At 49.3% G+C, this 14,997-nt stretch overlaps 1 protein-coding gene across 1 annotated transcript in view; it reads left to right on the plus strand.

The window, feature by feature from the left end:
* The window catches only part of si:ch211-196i2.1 (collagen alpha-1(I) chain), a 68,218-nt gene that overhangs the window by 6,036 nt on the left and 47,185 nt on the right, over positions 1-14,997 (plus strand). The window contains exons 2-4 of the mRNA XM_062478244.1: positions 13,574-13,721; positions 14,069-14,227; positions 14,493-14,685. Coding sequence (XP_062334228.1) covers positions 13,574-13,721; positions 14,069-14,227; positions 14,493-14,685 — 500 coding nt within the window. The remainder of the gene's footprint in view (positions 1-13,573; positions 13,722-14,068; positions 14,228-14,492; positions 14,686-14,997) is intronic.

Genomic DNA, 14,997 nt, shown 5'->3' on the forward strand with positions numbered 1-14,997 from the left:
AAATAAGCCTGTACGACGACGGCAGCCTAAGGTATGGACGCTGATGGAAAATGATGTCTGTGGAGCTGACTGTGTGTGTGTGTGTGTGTGTGTGTGTGTGGGGGGGGGGGGGGTCAGGAAAGGGGGGAGCGGGAGGTAATAGTGGGTACTAGGGTGATGGATAGGCATGTTGTCAAACAGCTAGGCGGTTGTGTTCCCCTGGGCAGGTACACCCTGTCTGTCAGTGGCCGTGAGTTTACTCTGACCCTGAAGGGTATTCAAAGCAGCGTCCCACCCAGGTCAGCCTTCCACCAGCATCCAGAGCAGGGCCGCTCTTGTAAAAGTCTTTCACAAGAGCTTTTACAAGCACTTAAACAACCTCGTCCATTGACTTGTGCTGTTGTCTTAGTCCTTCGCCCCGTGCCCTGCGTGGCAGCGCTGACCTGAACAGGACGGAGAATGGTTAGGAGGCCCTTGCAGGTCGCAATGCTGCTGCAGACATGTTGAGGCCTTGTTCCCTGAGAGGTTATCTGACCTGTGCAGGATACACATGTGTTCAAACTCAGAACTCAAGAGACAGCAGTCTTATCATAGGAGATTAGGAGAGTGAAACACAAGACCGTTCAATAATATTGACCGTATTTTATGTACTGTTGGAATTCCACAACCTGCCTCTGTATTAAGCTTGTCAAAAAAAATGAAGAAATACCTGAACAGTATGCTGGTAAAACTGGGAAAGTTACTGATTTAAATTTTCTTTGTTTGATTTGACTAGCCTCTCTGATTGTTTGCTGAGGTAACACAATAGCCTCTTTCCCTTGAAGGGTTAGTTTCATTACACTGATCACACTTTTTGTTCATGGGTGTGGGTGTACCGCGATGTGGTGACTCACGCGATTCCATTCCTCCATTCTAGAACACATGGGTTTTCTCCTCCAGTGTTCCAGAACAGCCTCATTACCTGCAAAGAACTTATATTGAGTGCTTCTATACTCTTTGTTACCTGGCAGATCAACTTCCTGGGCCGCTCCAGTCTCTCTGCTTTTCTCATCTCGTGTCAAACACCCGGTTACAACCCTCCCCTCTTCCTTTTCTGCCTCTTTCTCTGTCCAAGTGGTGTATTAAACACATGCAGCAGCAAGTCGGCACCATCTGTTGGCGCGTTAAATCTTTTTTTCAATTTTTTTTCTTCTTCTCTGTTTCTGTGTTCTTTGGAGAAGTAGATTGTAAAGAGGATGGCTGAAAGTAATCCATCCATTACCTGATGTTAATAAGCCTGTCGTCGCAAATAACCCCTTCATACCAACCTGCATGGCTGTAGTCCTAACAAAGAAAAAGGAAAAAAATACACACGTACAGCAAATATACTTTCCAAATACTTTGATTAGAATGAATGGATGACATTTCTGTTTGGGTTTAAGTCTGCTAGTGGAGGCCAGGTATGTTCCCTGTGCCTGACCCAGAGCCCGACTCTGGGCCGGTCTGTAGACCCCACGGCTCCAGATAGAGAGGGCCGTCCCAGCTTGGTAGTCTGACGTAGGGTCGGTGGTGGATGTCATCATGAACTGTCCCCACCAATAATCCATGGCAGAACAGGGGCAGTGTTTGCACTTAGGGGGGTAAAAGTGGGGGAGTCAGGTGGCTGAGAGGTTAAAGAATCGGGCTAGTAATCAGAAGGTCGCTGGTTCGATTCCTGGCCGTGCCAAATGACGTTGTGTCCCTGGGCAAGGCACTTCACCCTACTTGCCTCAGGGGGAATGTCCCTGTACTTACTGTAAGTCGCTCTGGATAAGAGCGTCTGCTAAATGACTAAATGTAAAAATGGTTTGTCCCCACTAATGTTCCAACCAAGTGTTGTCTGTCTGGCTGGGACAGAGGAGGAGAGAGGGACAGGAATGGAGATGGCCCAGCTGAAGTGTGGCTTCTCTGTGGTAACTGAAGCACACCATGTTTGGGGTATATATGTCCTTTTCGGACAGAGAAAAGTCACAGAGAGACAGGGAACATATGGGGGAGAGAGACCGGATTCGAACCCAGGGCCCCAGTCCGTACGGTACGGTCTCAACCTGGCGAACCACCTTTGACGGCCCCCCGAGCGACACGTTAACATCTGTGAAAACACCAGGTGCCCCCTCTAGGGGCACGGGGGCACGGTGGTTAGGGGGCACGGGGGTTAGGGGGCACGGGGGTTAGGGGGCACGGGGGTTAGGGGGCACGGGGGCACGGTGGTTAGGGGGCACGGGGGTTAGGGGGCACGGGGGCACGGTGGTTAGGGGGCACGGGGGTTAGGGGGCACGGGGGCACGGTGGTTAGGGGGCACGGGGGCACGGTGGTTAGGGGGCACGGGGGTTAGGGGGCACGGGGGTTAGGGGGCACGGGGGTTAGGGGGCACGGTGGTTAGGGTTCTGCAGTTGTTTTGTTCTGTTTTCGGCTTTACAAAACAGGGATCTTTGATTTTGAGATGTCATGATGTTGTTGCTCTCTCTGTCCTATAACAAGCATGGCACAACCCACTGGAATCCTGTTGGATCTGTGCACTCTCCCTTGTTCACTATCTCCTAATCTTTACTCCATGCATTTTGATTACAGTACATCGCTTTGGACAAACAGCTTCCACTAAATGAGTAAATGTAGGCATGAATGGGAAATGGATCACCCTTTGGCAACTTCATGTGATCTCTCTCACCCTAATTGGTAAAGCAGTGGTAGATACAGGAACTCACAGTTCAGGGAATGCGTCATGGATTGTCAAGCTTTAATCAAATTAACCTTTCCTTCAGAAGCCTTTTCCAGCCATAAAGCAGTGATCCTGTGTGACCTAGGGGTCAGGTTGCGGATGGGAAGATTCTGCAGGATGGAACAACGTTTAGATGGATGTTCTGGAATGTCCTTCTGACGGCTTGACTTGTGCTGCCCTCACCTCTGCTGCTTCTGCCTCGACGCTGTCTACACCACTGCTGAAGCTCATGTCAATGTTCTTCTTCAGAGTCTCAAGTTCTTCACCTTTTGCTCAACTTTGAACTTTGAATATCGGGAAGGGTTTTGTTTTTAGGAATGTCAATGCCTTTAGGTTCCAGTCTTTTTTCTTTTTTTTTTTACTGTGTGTGATCAATTACTTTGAAAGAAAACGATTCCTGATTCTGGCTAACCTTTGCCAGCCTTTTGAATTTTGTCAGTTTGAATTCAGCAGCAAGAAAGAGAGCTGTCACTTTTGTCTAAGAAAAAGACTAGCAACTACTTATTTGACAAACAAATACTTTAAAAGCTCAAAGCCATTGCAGCTTTGACCCAGGCTTAAAATTTGACCTACAGCTGACCCGTTTCAATTACTTACTTTCTCCTACGCTCTGATCTTCACTCTCAACAGATAAATTAAGACAAACTGTTGACAGGAGCGACACACCTCTGCATTGTGGAGATGACCTGCTCCAACCCCCAGGTGAAAGATACTCACAGCCGTGCAAACAATCCTAATCTGCACAGCTGTAAACAGTAGGCAATCTGGCCTCCAGCCACTTTCCCTTCTGAAGCCACTTCCCTTGTTGTCTTCAGATGAAGGTCCTTAAGAGCTGGCTTTCCGAGGCAGACTCGGGCGAGTGGAGACTGGCTGAGCCCCAGACATCCTCTCTCGCTCCAGGAAGATTGTCTGAAGAAACTCCTTCATTGTCCTTCAGTGCCCCAGTGCTGAGAGTTTTGGCTAATCCACAAGAACAGTCATTTTCCATCTTCAGGGAAAGTCAGGACGTTAAGAGATGAACTGAAAGAAGGCAGTTTGTTTTACCACAGCTAATGTTAGGGTTGGGGTTAGGGCTCTAACCTTTGCTGTATAGTACGGAAAGTCATTAGAACAGCGACCCCCTGCTCAATCAGTGATAGGTCACTGATTTCCTGGTGACCTGGTGAGACAGATCAATGTTTTTGCTTCATCGGGACGATCTACATTTACATTTAGTCATTTAGCAGACGCTAATGACTGATGATGTGAATGTTACTCGCCCCGTGGAAACCCACCTCACGAATCATTCCAATAGTGGTAACATTAGATCTAGCTCCTGCCCTTTCAAAAAGAGACGTATTTCAGTGCGTCTATTTATGTTTCCTTCAGAGTTAATGCCCAAACCTGCGACTGGGGAACTTGCTGTGCCGGGGTTAGCAGAGCGGGAAGCCTCGTACAGGGCCATGCACTGTGTTCGAGGCGGGCAAATTTATCGAATCCGATTCTAACCCCCCCTCCAGCAGACACATTTTCTAAGGTGCTTTCCTAGTGAGTGGTTTCAGTGTTCCTCAGCCATCTCTGAGGGGATTATACCCACAATTAAGAGAGAGTTAAACAAGGGTTTAACATGCACAGGATGTCCTGTGGGTTTCCCCCAACTCCTTCCCTAGCTGTGTGTGTGTGTGTGTAAGCCCTGTGGATAAGACCAGGCTCTCTCTGAATACACAGGGGAAGTAGTCTGGCAAGGCTAATTGGCCATTAAATAGGGAACGAATACAGAGTCCGGTGCCTCGCTTATAAGACTTGCTCAGACAGGACAACAAGACAGAGGATAATCGTGGGCCGATGATCTGGTCGAGGGCACCTTATAAGACAACCCTGCGTTGCTGTAACAACACGTTATCCTTCACTGCGTTACTGCGCCTTTCCTGAACCTTCACAGCTCTTTCCTGAACCTTCACAGCTCTTGTCTTCATCAGGCTGCACGCTCCCGGCCTCTGGCAGCGTCCTGCTCAGCGTCAGCCCTCAGAACATGCCCCCTGTGGCACCGTTAGTTCACCCCTCCAGGACACACACGCTTCCTGCTTTTCCAGATGAGGGAAACAGTGGCGGGAAGGGGGTTGAGGGGGAGGGGAGGTGAGGGAGGGGATGGAATAGGGGGAGAGAGTGTGTGTGTGTGGGGGGGGGGTAGGAGAGGGGAGAGGGCGTAGGGAGGTGGAGAGGAGGGGATGGAATAGGGGGAGAGAGTGGGGGGGTAGGAGAGGGGGAGAGGGTGGGAGAGAGGGGTGGGAAAAGGGGAGGCAGGATGGGGAGGTGCGGGGAGGGGATGGAATAGGGGCAGAGAGTGTGTGTGGGGGGGGTAGGAGAGGGGGAGAGGGCGTAGGGAGGTGGGGGGGAGGAGATGGAATAGGGGGAGAGGGAGAGGGTGGGAGAGAGGGGTGGGAAAAGGGGAGGCAGGATGGGGAGGTGGGGGAGGTGGGGAGGTGGGGGAGGTGGGGGAGGGGGTTGCAAGGCAGAGGCCGGATCTCTCTTGTTCTGCCAAGCCACGAGCCTGTATGCTTGGTTCTATACGAGCCTGCTGCGTCCGAGCTGGGAGGTTTTGCAGAACTGCTGGGATATCCATCAGGCCCAGCTCGGGCCCTCAGCTCGGGCCCTCCGTAGATGCGGTGACGCTTAACGAGACAGATGTCACCATAGGAGGTTTTATCTGTCTGAAAAAGATCTGAAATCTTTTCAGTTATGCTCTATTTATACTTGTCCCTAGCAAGCAACACTAGCATGGGTCCTGGCTGTTTGCGGCCTGTATCGTACTGTACATTTGGATGTTTGCTCAGAGTCGTATCTCAACTGCAGTCGTACCTCTTAAAAAATTCCCTGGTCTCTGTGGGTCATGGTCGGGAGAATGAGCTGTAGAAACATGACAACTCTTCCTCCCTCTTCCTCTCTTTTCCTCCTTCTTCCTCTCCCTTCCTCCTCTCTATCTTCCTCCAACTCTCCATTTATCTCTCCAGACATTCTCTGTTCCACTGAGGCAGGGGGGGAAGTCTTTAATCATCTCCCTATTAGTGCTCCCTCCCCTGCCCTGGCTGCACAGTAATTGGACCAGAGTAATTTTGGTATCCGCTAGCCCATCCAGGCCCATTACGGTAATGTGATCCCCAAGCCGTCCAGCACGGCGGACTGATTCCCTGATGAGGGAGCTTGGAGGTGGCCCAGACCACAGCGCCAGGCCAGGGGGCTGCCAGGGGGCTGCAGAGTTAGCTTAAGACCTGGGGCTAATGGCTAATAGCTTCCTCTGTGGTAACCACCACTGCCAACCACTGGCTCACTGGGGAATACCTCCGTCTACGCGAAACTGCTTCGTGCTTCGGGTGATGAGCACCTGTGTTCTGAATCGCCCTAGAAGAGACTGTTTTCCTCGTGTGTCGGCAGTTACAGATGTCGGAAGTCATCTGAAAGCCGGTGTCATCGAGGACAGTCAGACAGGTTGTGTTGGAAAATTATGTTTTCTCATTAGAAGGACAAGGACAGGGCTGTAGTCAGCAGGTAAAACCGGAGTGTTCAGGGAGCCACTCCCCATGACCTTTACCCAGGTCACAGACTGAGGGTAAGACTGGGGTGAGAGTGGGGTGAGACTGGGGTAAGACTGGGGTAAGAGTGAGGGAATCGGGCTATTAATCGGAAGGTTACCAGTTCGATTCCCGGTCATGCAAAATGACGTTGTGTCCTTGGGCAAGGCACTTTACCCTACTTGCCACGGGGAAATGTCCCTGTACTTACAGTAAGTCGCTCTGGATAAGAGCATCTGCTAAATGACTAAATGTAAATATAAGAGTGGGGTAAGAGTGGGGTAAGAGTGGGGTAAGAGTGGAGTAAAAGTGGGGTAAGAGTGGGGTAAGAGTGGGGTAAGAGTGGGGTAAGAGTGGGGTAAGAGTGGAGTAAAAGTGGGGTAAGAGTGGGGTAAGAGTGGGGTAAGAGTGGGGTAAGAGTGGGGTAAGAGTGGGGTAAGAGTGGGGTAAGAGTGGAGTAAGAGTGGGGTAAGAGTGGGGTAAGAGTGGGGTAAGAGTTGGGGTAAGAGTGGGGTAAGAGTTGGGGTACGCTGCCTCTACATCCAGACACATTCCAGTCTCTGAGTGAGGGCTCATGGTCCAGCTGGGTCCGGTACCTTGAGGAACAGTCTAGCCTACTTAGCATCGCTAAGCTTCTTACTGCAAACGCTCCTGTGATGTGTGAGCCAGGCAGAGGGGGAGGACAGGTTGAAGTCAGGCCGATGAGCTGGGATTTATGGCTCAGGACCACAGTGGTTTATGGCTCAGGACCACAGTGGTTTGTGTGGCTTTTCCCTGAGTCTCCTCCAGTGTCGTCCGGTCTCTGGGCCAGAACCGCACGTCCAAAACAAAGACGTTCCAGAGAGCCCGGGTTCATATTCACGCTGCTCAGTATCACGCTTCTGGAATGAGTCTACGTGTTTGAGGTTTCACACTGGTGATGACATGACGCAACGGCATGAATTCAACTGCTTACACAGCACTACACAACTCTCTACACAGCACTACACAGCTCTCTACACAGCACTACACAACTCTCTCTACACAACTCTACACAATTCTACAAAATTCTAAATCACTTTATACAACTCTACACAGCTTTCCATAAACAATACAAAATCTTGTTGTGGAATGTTTTTACCACGTTTGTATTGACTACATAGCTTCTCTCAACACGGATAATTGAGTGTTTCAAATTATTCAAACCTTAAAACACGATTAGCGCCAGTCTGTAAAGGCTGGTCAGGTTTATGCTGGATGCCCTGGTTGTGAGAGCAGTGGTCTGGAGGGTACAGCACAGTCAGTGTGTGGTACAGTACGTGCTCAACGCGCTGACTCGTGTCTGGCACAATGGCTCTAATCCAAAAGAATAACATGCATAACCCAGGCGGATGAAAACAGATTTTCTCCAGCAATTTACGGTGGGGGACTGTGTTTGGTTACATTCAGCTTTCCGAGTCGGCCTACAGTTATGAACAGTCAGCACATGGTCTCAAGATGGACATACCCCTAATACCCCCTCTTCCCCCTGCCCCCCCCCCCCCCCACACACACACACACACTCCTCCCCAGAGGCCCGGTCCATCCCCCGAAGTCTCCCTGACGACGATGAGCTGTCTGCAGCTCTCCTGACCCCAGCCTCTCTGAATCCTCTCCTGATCCCATATTGAGCTGTTCAGACAGCCTGCCTTGCTGCTATCACAGCACATCAATCCAGGCCAGGCCAGGCCAGACTCCAGGTCCTCCACAGAGGAACGGCCCTTCGACAACCCTGGGAAGGGGAGCGAGCGGGTGTTGGGCGTTGGTGGGGTGGAGTCGATGATTCTGCATGGTCCTCCATGTTTCTGAGAATCCATAAGAATCCCCCCCCCCCCCCCCCCCAAAAAAAAAGGTTTCCTTGAACATTAGCATGCCTTGTCACTTTGACTTACTGATAAGACTCACAGCCATCAACGCCTGGAATTTATATATATACAACCCTTGACACAACGCAAGAAAGGAAAATACAGTAAATCCACACACTATTCAGAGCCTGTAGGCGTTAAGCAGTTCTGTCAACTAGAATCTTCCGTCATTTACGTACGGTCGAGTGGAAGAATGTAATGGCGAAACACTGAACCACGAAGCGACGGCTATAGCTTGAGCTCGACAGGTTAGAGCATCCGACTTCAGATCAAGAAATCGCAGATTCAAATCCCCCCAGTACATCGCATTAGATAAAAGCATCCCTTAACCCTTGTGCTGCCTTCGGGTCACGTGACCCAAAGGTTCATAACGAATCATCGTTGTGTTTACCCAATTTTACCCCATACAAAAACAAATAAAAATAATTTTCTTTTAACCTTTGCAATGTGGGGGGTCTGAGACAGCCCAACGGTTAAAAGAAAATGCTTCACTTTGTTTTTGTATGCGGTAAAGTTGTCGCAATACGACGGTGGGTCACAATGACTGATGGGTCAGAATGACCCGAAGATAACACAAGGGTTAAATGAAAACATATATTTCACATGACAAAGAGAGACGTGAAAGGTACTGACAACAAGAAGTGCTTCTGCTGAGATACAGAACTGCATGTTCCTCGCGTGACCAGCGGAGTAAAGGTCATCGTCAAGGTGACCTATGGTGAATCATTCCCCCGTCAGAAGGGTATCCGACAGATTTACGGAGGGGGACTAGCAGAATGGATCCTAGTAGAAAGTGAGGGAGGGGACGTTTGGCAGCGATTGGAGCCCAGATGATGTTCTACAGCTGCTTCCTGTCTCCCTGCCTCGCCTCTCCATCACTCTGCCCTGTGCTGCCTCACACACACACCTGCCTCTCTCCCTCTGCCTCGCCTCTTCATCACTCTGTCCTGTGCTGCTTCACACACACACCCGCCTCTCTCTTCCTCTGCCTCATCTCTCCATCACTGCTCTGTGCTGCCTCACACACACACACACCCGCCTCTCTCTCCCTCTGCCTCGCCTCTCCATCACTCTGCCCTGTGTTGCCTCACACACACACCTGCCTCTCTCTTTCTCTGCCTCACCTCTCCATCACTCTGCCCTGTGCTGCCTCACACACACACCCGCCTCTCTTCCTCTGCCTCGCCTCTCCATCACTCTGCCCTGTGCTGCCTCACACACACACCCGCCTCTCTTCCTCTGCCTCGCCTCTCCATCACTCTGTCCTGTGCTGCCTCACACACACACCCGCCTCTCTCTTCCTCTGCCTCGCCTCTCCATCACTCTGCCCTGTGCTGTCTCACACACACACCTGCCTCTCTCTTCCTCTGCCTCTTCATCACTCTGCCCTGTGCTGCCTCACACACACACCCGCCTCTCTCCTCCTCTGCCTCATCTCTCCATCACTGCTCTGTGCTGCCTCACACACACACCCGCCTCTCTCTCCCTCTGCCTCGTCTCTCCATCACTCTGCCCTGTGCTGCCTCACACACCCGCCTCTATCTTCCTCTGTCTGTCCATCCATTCATTCATCGCTCCACCATCCATCCATCCATCTCTGCTCTGTCACTTTCTATATGAATGGATGTACATGTGCGTGTATATATGTATGGATGCACTGTCAGTATGAATAGTATATATATCTGCTACAGTATGTATGTATTTATATGTGCTGTGAATGTATGTACAGTACAGTATGTATAGTTTATGTATGTACAGTATGTATGTATTCATGTACTGTATGAATGCATAGTATAGGCTATGTACAGCATGTGTGTACAATGTATGTGTAGTACACATGCCTCTCTCTTTGTCTTTCACTCTTTCAATCCCACACCCCGCCTTCTCCCATCCAACACCTTTTATTTTTGCTGACTCGTCGCCAGCTCTATCAGGATCACCTTCATTAGCAGGAAGCCAGTAACAGCTGTGTCTATGTGGTTCACCTTCATTAGCAGCGAGCAGCGCACGCGTGGCTAGCCGGCCCCTCGCCGTCCCAGCGATGGTCCAGTCGTTTGAGACTGGTGTGGCAGGAACACATGAAACACTGCGTTTTCCCCTTCAGGGCACGGAAAGTTTTTTATTTTAAATCATAAATGCTGTTGGTCTTTGGGAAGTTTAAGTGTGTAAGAACGTTCTCCTGCTACCTTTGCTGCGGAAACGATACACTGTCGGTTGAGAATTCGAATAATTTGTAACGAGAGTCTGGTTTTCATAATGTTTCTATCACCGGTTACTGATGAGATGGGAGTTGCATCTCTCTGTAACCCAATATGGTTAATGTCACCGAGCTGATTACAAACCTCCTAAATTACACAATAATGACTTTATTTCTGTTTTTCTGAAGACAGAAAACGTCAAAAACACACCACACAGTGTGAGTGGTGGTGTGAGACTTTGAGTGGAGAACAGATGGCCACAGACATGAGTTGTCTGTGAGGAATTCTCTCGTCTGGGACGGGTTTTCTCATCCACATAAAGAGGATATGTCTGGCGCTGGGCATGATGTCACTGCCGGCGGCCAGGATTAATTTAGCGGCTGTCGATCTCATTGAATTGCCCCCCTCTAGAATTTCGTCAATTTTTTTGTTGCGTTTTCTTGTATTTTCGGAGGGTTTTAGGTTGGTTATAAGTGTTGATCTGTCGGTGTCTGTGAACTCCTTGCTTGTACACAGACAGTGCTTTAAAAAAGTGCCATTGAAATAAAATTTCGTTTGAGTTGACGCTAGCATGTAAACTGATACACGCATCACTTCCGCATAATGCGTAAGCTAGTACGACAACGTCCGGTAACTAGCAGCTACATTAAATCTCTCACACTTTTTACAGGAGCTTGTCCATGATCTTCCCAAAATGACAAATAACGATGTACATAGGATTCTATGGTGCTGCCTTTCAAGCAAGAGGGAAATCTATAAGTTTTTGAGATACATCGACAATTAGACCTACCACGGTAAGGTTTAGAGCTAGCTAACTCAAACTGTAAAAGTAGCTAGAGCTAGCTAGCTAGCTTACTAATGCCATAGCTAAGCTAGCTAGCTAACAATTTTTTGCTACATTATAATGTACTCAATTATCTGATTGTCAGCTTGCTTGCTGGTCGTTAATGTTAACAGATAAATAATTGGTCTTTCATATTTGTTCCCTATGGATAATGTAATGTAACATGTATTTCTAAGCAATTTTGTTGCAAGCATGTAAACTGAGAGTATTACTTTCCCATATTGCATAACCTTAGCTACATTATAATACACTCAATTATCTGATCGTCAGCTTGCTCGCACCATCTGAGTGTAGGGTTAAGAGAGCAATAGCTAGGGTTAACAACCTGTTCTGGTTATTGAAAGTCACTTCACCGGAAGTTCTAGACATCACTGTCGTGTGCAAATAGCCAATTCACCGCTGTTGAGCGAAGTGTGGTCAGTCTGAGAATCAGCGGTAGAGACTGAAAGAGTGTTTGTTTATGAAAATGGCACATATCGACCTCGTTGTGCACCCAAGGCAGAAGGTTATGCTAACGAATGCCTCTTCGCTCCCTCCTGTGTGAGTTGAACTGGCTGTGCAATACGGGCAGAACAGGGGTGTTTGACATAATATATATGTGATTGTTCACACTTATTAAAACATGCCTGAGGTTAGGCCATTTAAGTGCCTATTTTCCATCATGATCGTGTTACACCATCAAGCGAGAGATGTCTAATCGTAAATCCGGAACGGATAGCGATTGTGAGATTAGCATCGGAAAGATTGGTCGGGTTAAAGTCGTTTCCATCAGACGTGAACTCATAACTTTACTGTAATCTAAAATGATGGCATCACCACATGCTGACTGACTTACTGTCGCACAAGTGTTCTCCATCCCTTGCCTACACTAACCACGTTTCAAAGGAAGACAGGACTGATTCAAGCAGAGAAGGCGTATCATTTATTTCAGACCGATTTGACCCTTGACTTGCCTGAAAAGATAGAGTTGCAAACTTAAGTCACTACTCAAACCAACGGCTTCGCTGATTCTTTTATTATTTGATTCTGCGACCAGCGCGTAAATCTCCCTCTCTTTGCGGAACCCTGGAAAGCAGAGAATGTTGGAATGCCGAATGGGACACCGGATATGGTCTCTGGGTGCTGTTTTAGAGGGCAGCAGCGTGTGACCATATTGCGCTACAGTAGCCGATCATGATGGATCTTACCCAGGCTGTAAGGGAGAGCAGAGAGCCTGCTGTGTGTGTCTCTAAAGGGGCTGACAGACATGGACAGACTGAAGGGAGAAAAGGAAGGTGGAGGATGGAGATGGTGGATGATATCAACCTACAGTATAGTGCAAAACCCCTATACAGTAACTATAACGTTGAAACATCCTGTCATATAAGATATGGAACAATGAGTTGGTCTGTTCTGTTAGAACTATATATTTTTAGTAGAGTGCACACCACGCTTATAGAATGTGCCTCAGAAGGTAAGAACAGATTAGCCTCAGGTCCTACTCTGGGTAGGAGGATTGGAAGGAGGGCGTTTAATCTTTAGGAGCATTACAGCTTCCATGGAAATATCCCCAAGGCAGTCTGAAACATGTTCACTTGGGTTAAATCATTGAAGTCCATGTTTAAGTGCTGCCATTACAATCCTAGCCTTCGTCTGGCTGTGTTTAGCAGTGAGTACCCTGTCGTGCTGAGCGCTGAGATTTCTGGAAGCTTTTATTGTCTGACATTTCAGAACACAGGCCTTTTAGCTGACAGGTTTTGACCCCACCTCTTGAACAGTGAAATTCCCACAAGGCCTTAAAATGACCTCAGGTCATAAACGTGCCAGAGCACGATCAATACGCACTAATGACCTTCTCTCAGTGCCGGCTTTTTCCTGCTCATTGATCAATCGTTGTATTCATGATCCCTAGGAGTGGTTTGTTATCAACAGTGCCCTCGTTCACAGCAGGGCATGACGAATTTCACTTACCCTCGGCGCTACGTAAATATAAAGGACCTCCTGTACCCCCGCATCTGCAGAAAGGAAATGAGCTCACGAACGAAAGCAAAAACAATGGAGGGCACTATTGGACGCGAGCGCACGGTTTTCAATGGCTTGTGTTTGTTTTAAGTCCTCTAGCGCCCAAAAATTAAACGGTCCATTTTCTGATCGTCGCCATGCACCAGCCATCAAATGTTCCGTTTACTGACCGTGTAACATTCGAATACAGAACAGCGCAATAATTAGTGCCAGCGTTGCATTTTCTCCAGCTGTTTCTGCATTCCACTTGATTTACCAGAGAACGACGTCAGGACATCCCTCATGTCTGTACGCCAGCACAGCACGCATCGCTGTTGGGGGAATGTTTGTTTTGCGGTCGGGGTGCAGCCATGGCCGGTAAACGTCCACCTGTCTCTCCACAGAGGAGGTGAACATTCTGCACAAGCTGTCGCTGCAGGTGAGCAACAGCAGCAACGCGTCCATGACTGTGGAGGGACGCAGGTGCGTGGTTCTGCAGGTGGGGCAGTACTCCACCCTGGCACTGCCACTACGCCAGCTCTTCACCGATGGGTAACATGAGCACACACACACACACATTCTCAGACACGCAAAGTTAGACCCTATCTTACGTCTCAATCTGCTTTGACTCACATGGCATGTCATGTTTGACAGACCTAACCCACGTTAGCTTAACACAAGTTTTTCAACTTCTTTACTGTATATTTATGTTCTGTTTTCCTGTACTCAGTGTGCACGAAGTATTTTACACTGAATTGTCATATATCACAAAGTACAGTCCACTTTTGGTGGTTTCCATGAGAATAACTAAACATATGTTTATGAAACTGTGGCCCACTCTGTGTACGTGCGTGTGTATACATGTGTGTGTGTGTATACATGTGTGTGTGTGTGCGCAGGTTTGCAGATGAGTTCAGCCTGCTGCTTCAGTTCCGGAGCTCCCAGACAGACGAGTGCAGTGTGATGACGCTGGTCAGCCCAGAGAGCCACATCCTGCTGCAGATCCGCTTCAGTCCCTACACCCTCACCTTCATAGGCACCCAGCAGCGCCACTACGAGTCAGTCTGCCTGCCTGCGTGTGTGTGTGTGTGTGTGTGTGCGTGTGTGTGTGCGTGTGTGCGTGCGTGTGTGCGTGTGTGTGCGTGTGTGTGTGCGTGTGTGCGTGTGTGTGTGCGTGTGTGTGTGGAGGAGGGGGGGAGGATGTTGGTGAGGGTATGTGATAACGTTGTGACGATGTCATGATTTGTCGATGACTTTGCGATGATGTTGTGATGGCGTCGTGATGACAAGATGACTTTGTGATGACGTATCTGCATCTCCCAGGTTCCCGGTGGGTGGGCTGTCGGACGGGGCGTGGCACAGCGTGGGGCTGAGCGTGGCAGCCCGTGGCCTGGCTCTGTATGTGGACTGCGCCCTGGTGGAGGAGGTGGGCTGGGGGTACGGGGGCATGGACCTCACCCCCGACGGGCTGCTGCTGCTGGGGGGCATCCTGGAGGGCTTCGAGACACCTTTCCAGGTACGGAGCTCCTCACTCACCCTCACTAAACTCTGACTCTCTGAGTCTGTCTCTCCCAGTCTCTCGCAGTCTCTGTCTCTCTGTCTCTGAGTCTCTGTCTCTCTGACACTCTGACTCTCTGTCTCTCTGTCTCTCCCAGTCTCTGTCTCTCTCTCTGTCTCTATCTCTCTGACTCTCTAACTTTGCCTCTGTAACTTTGCCTCTGTCTCCCAGCCTCTCTCTTTCTCTCTGCCTCGGCTCTCCTGACTGCCTCTACCCACTCACAAGAGTTCAAGTTCAAGTCTCATGCCTTTGTACGAGCACAGGAGCATG

This window comes from Osmerus eperlanus, chromosome 14 (genome assembly GCF_963692335.1).
Source record: "Osmerus eperlanus chromosome 14, fOsmEpe2.1, whole genome shotgun sequence".
Classification (NCBI taxonomy): domain Eukaryota; kingdom Metazoa; phylum Chordata; class Actinopteri; order Osmeriformes; family Osmeridae; genus Osmerus; species Osmerus eperlanus.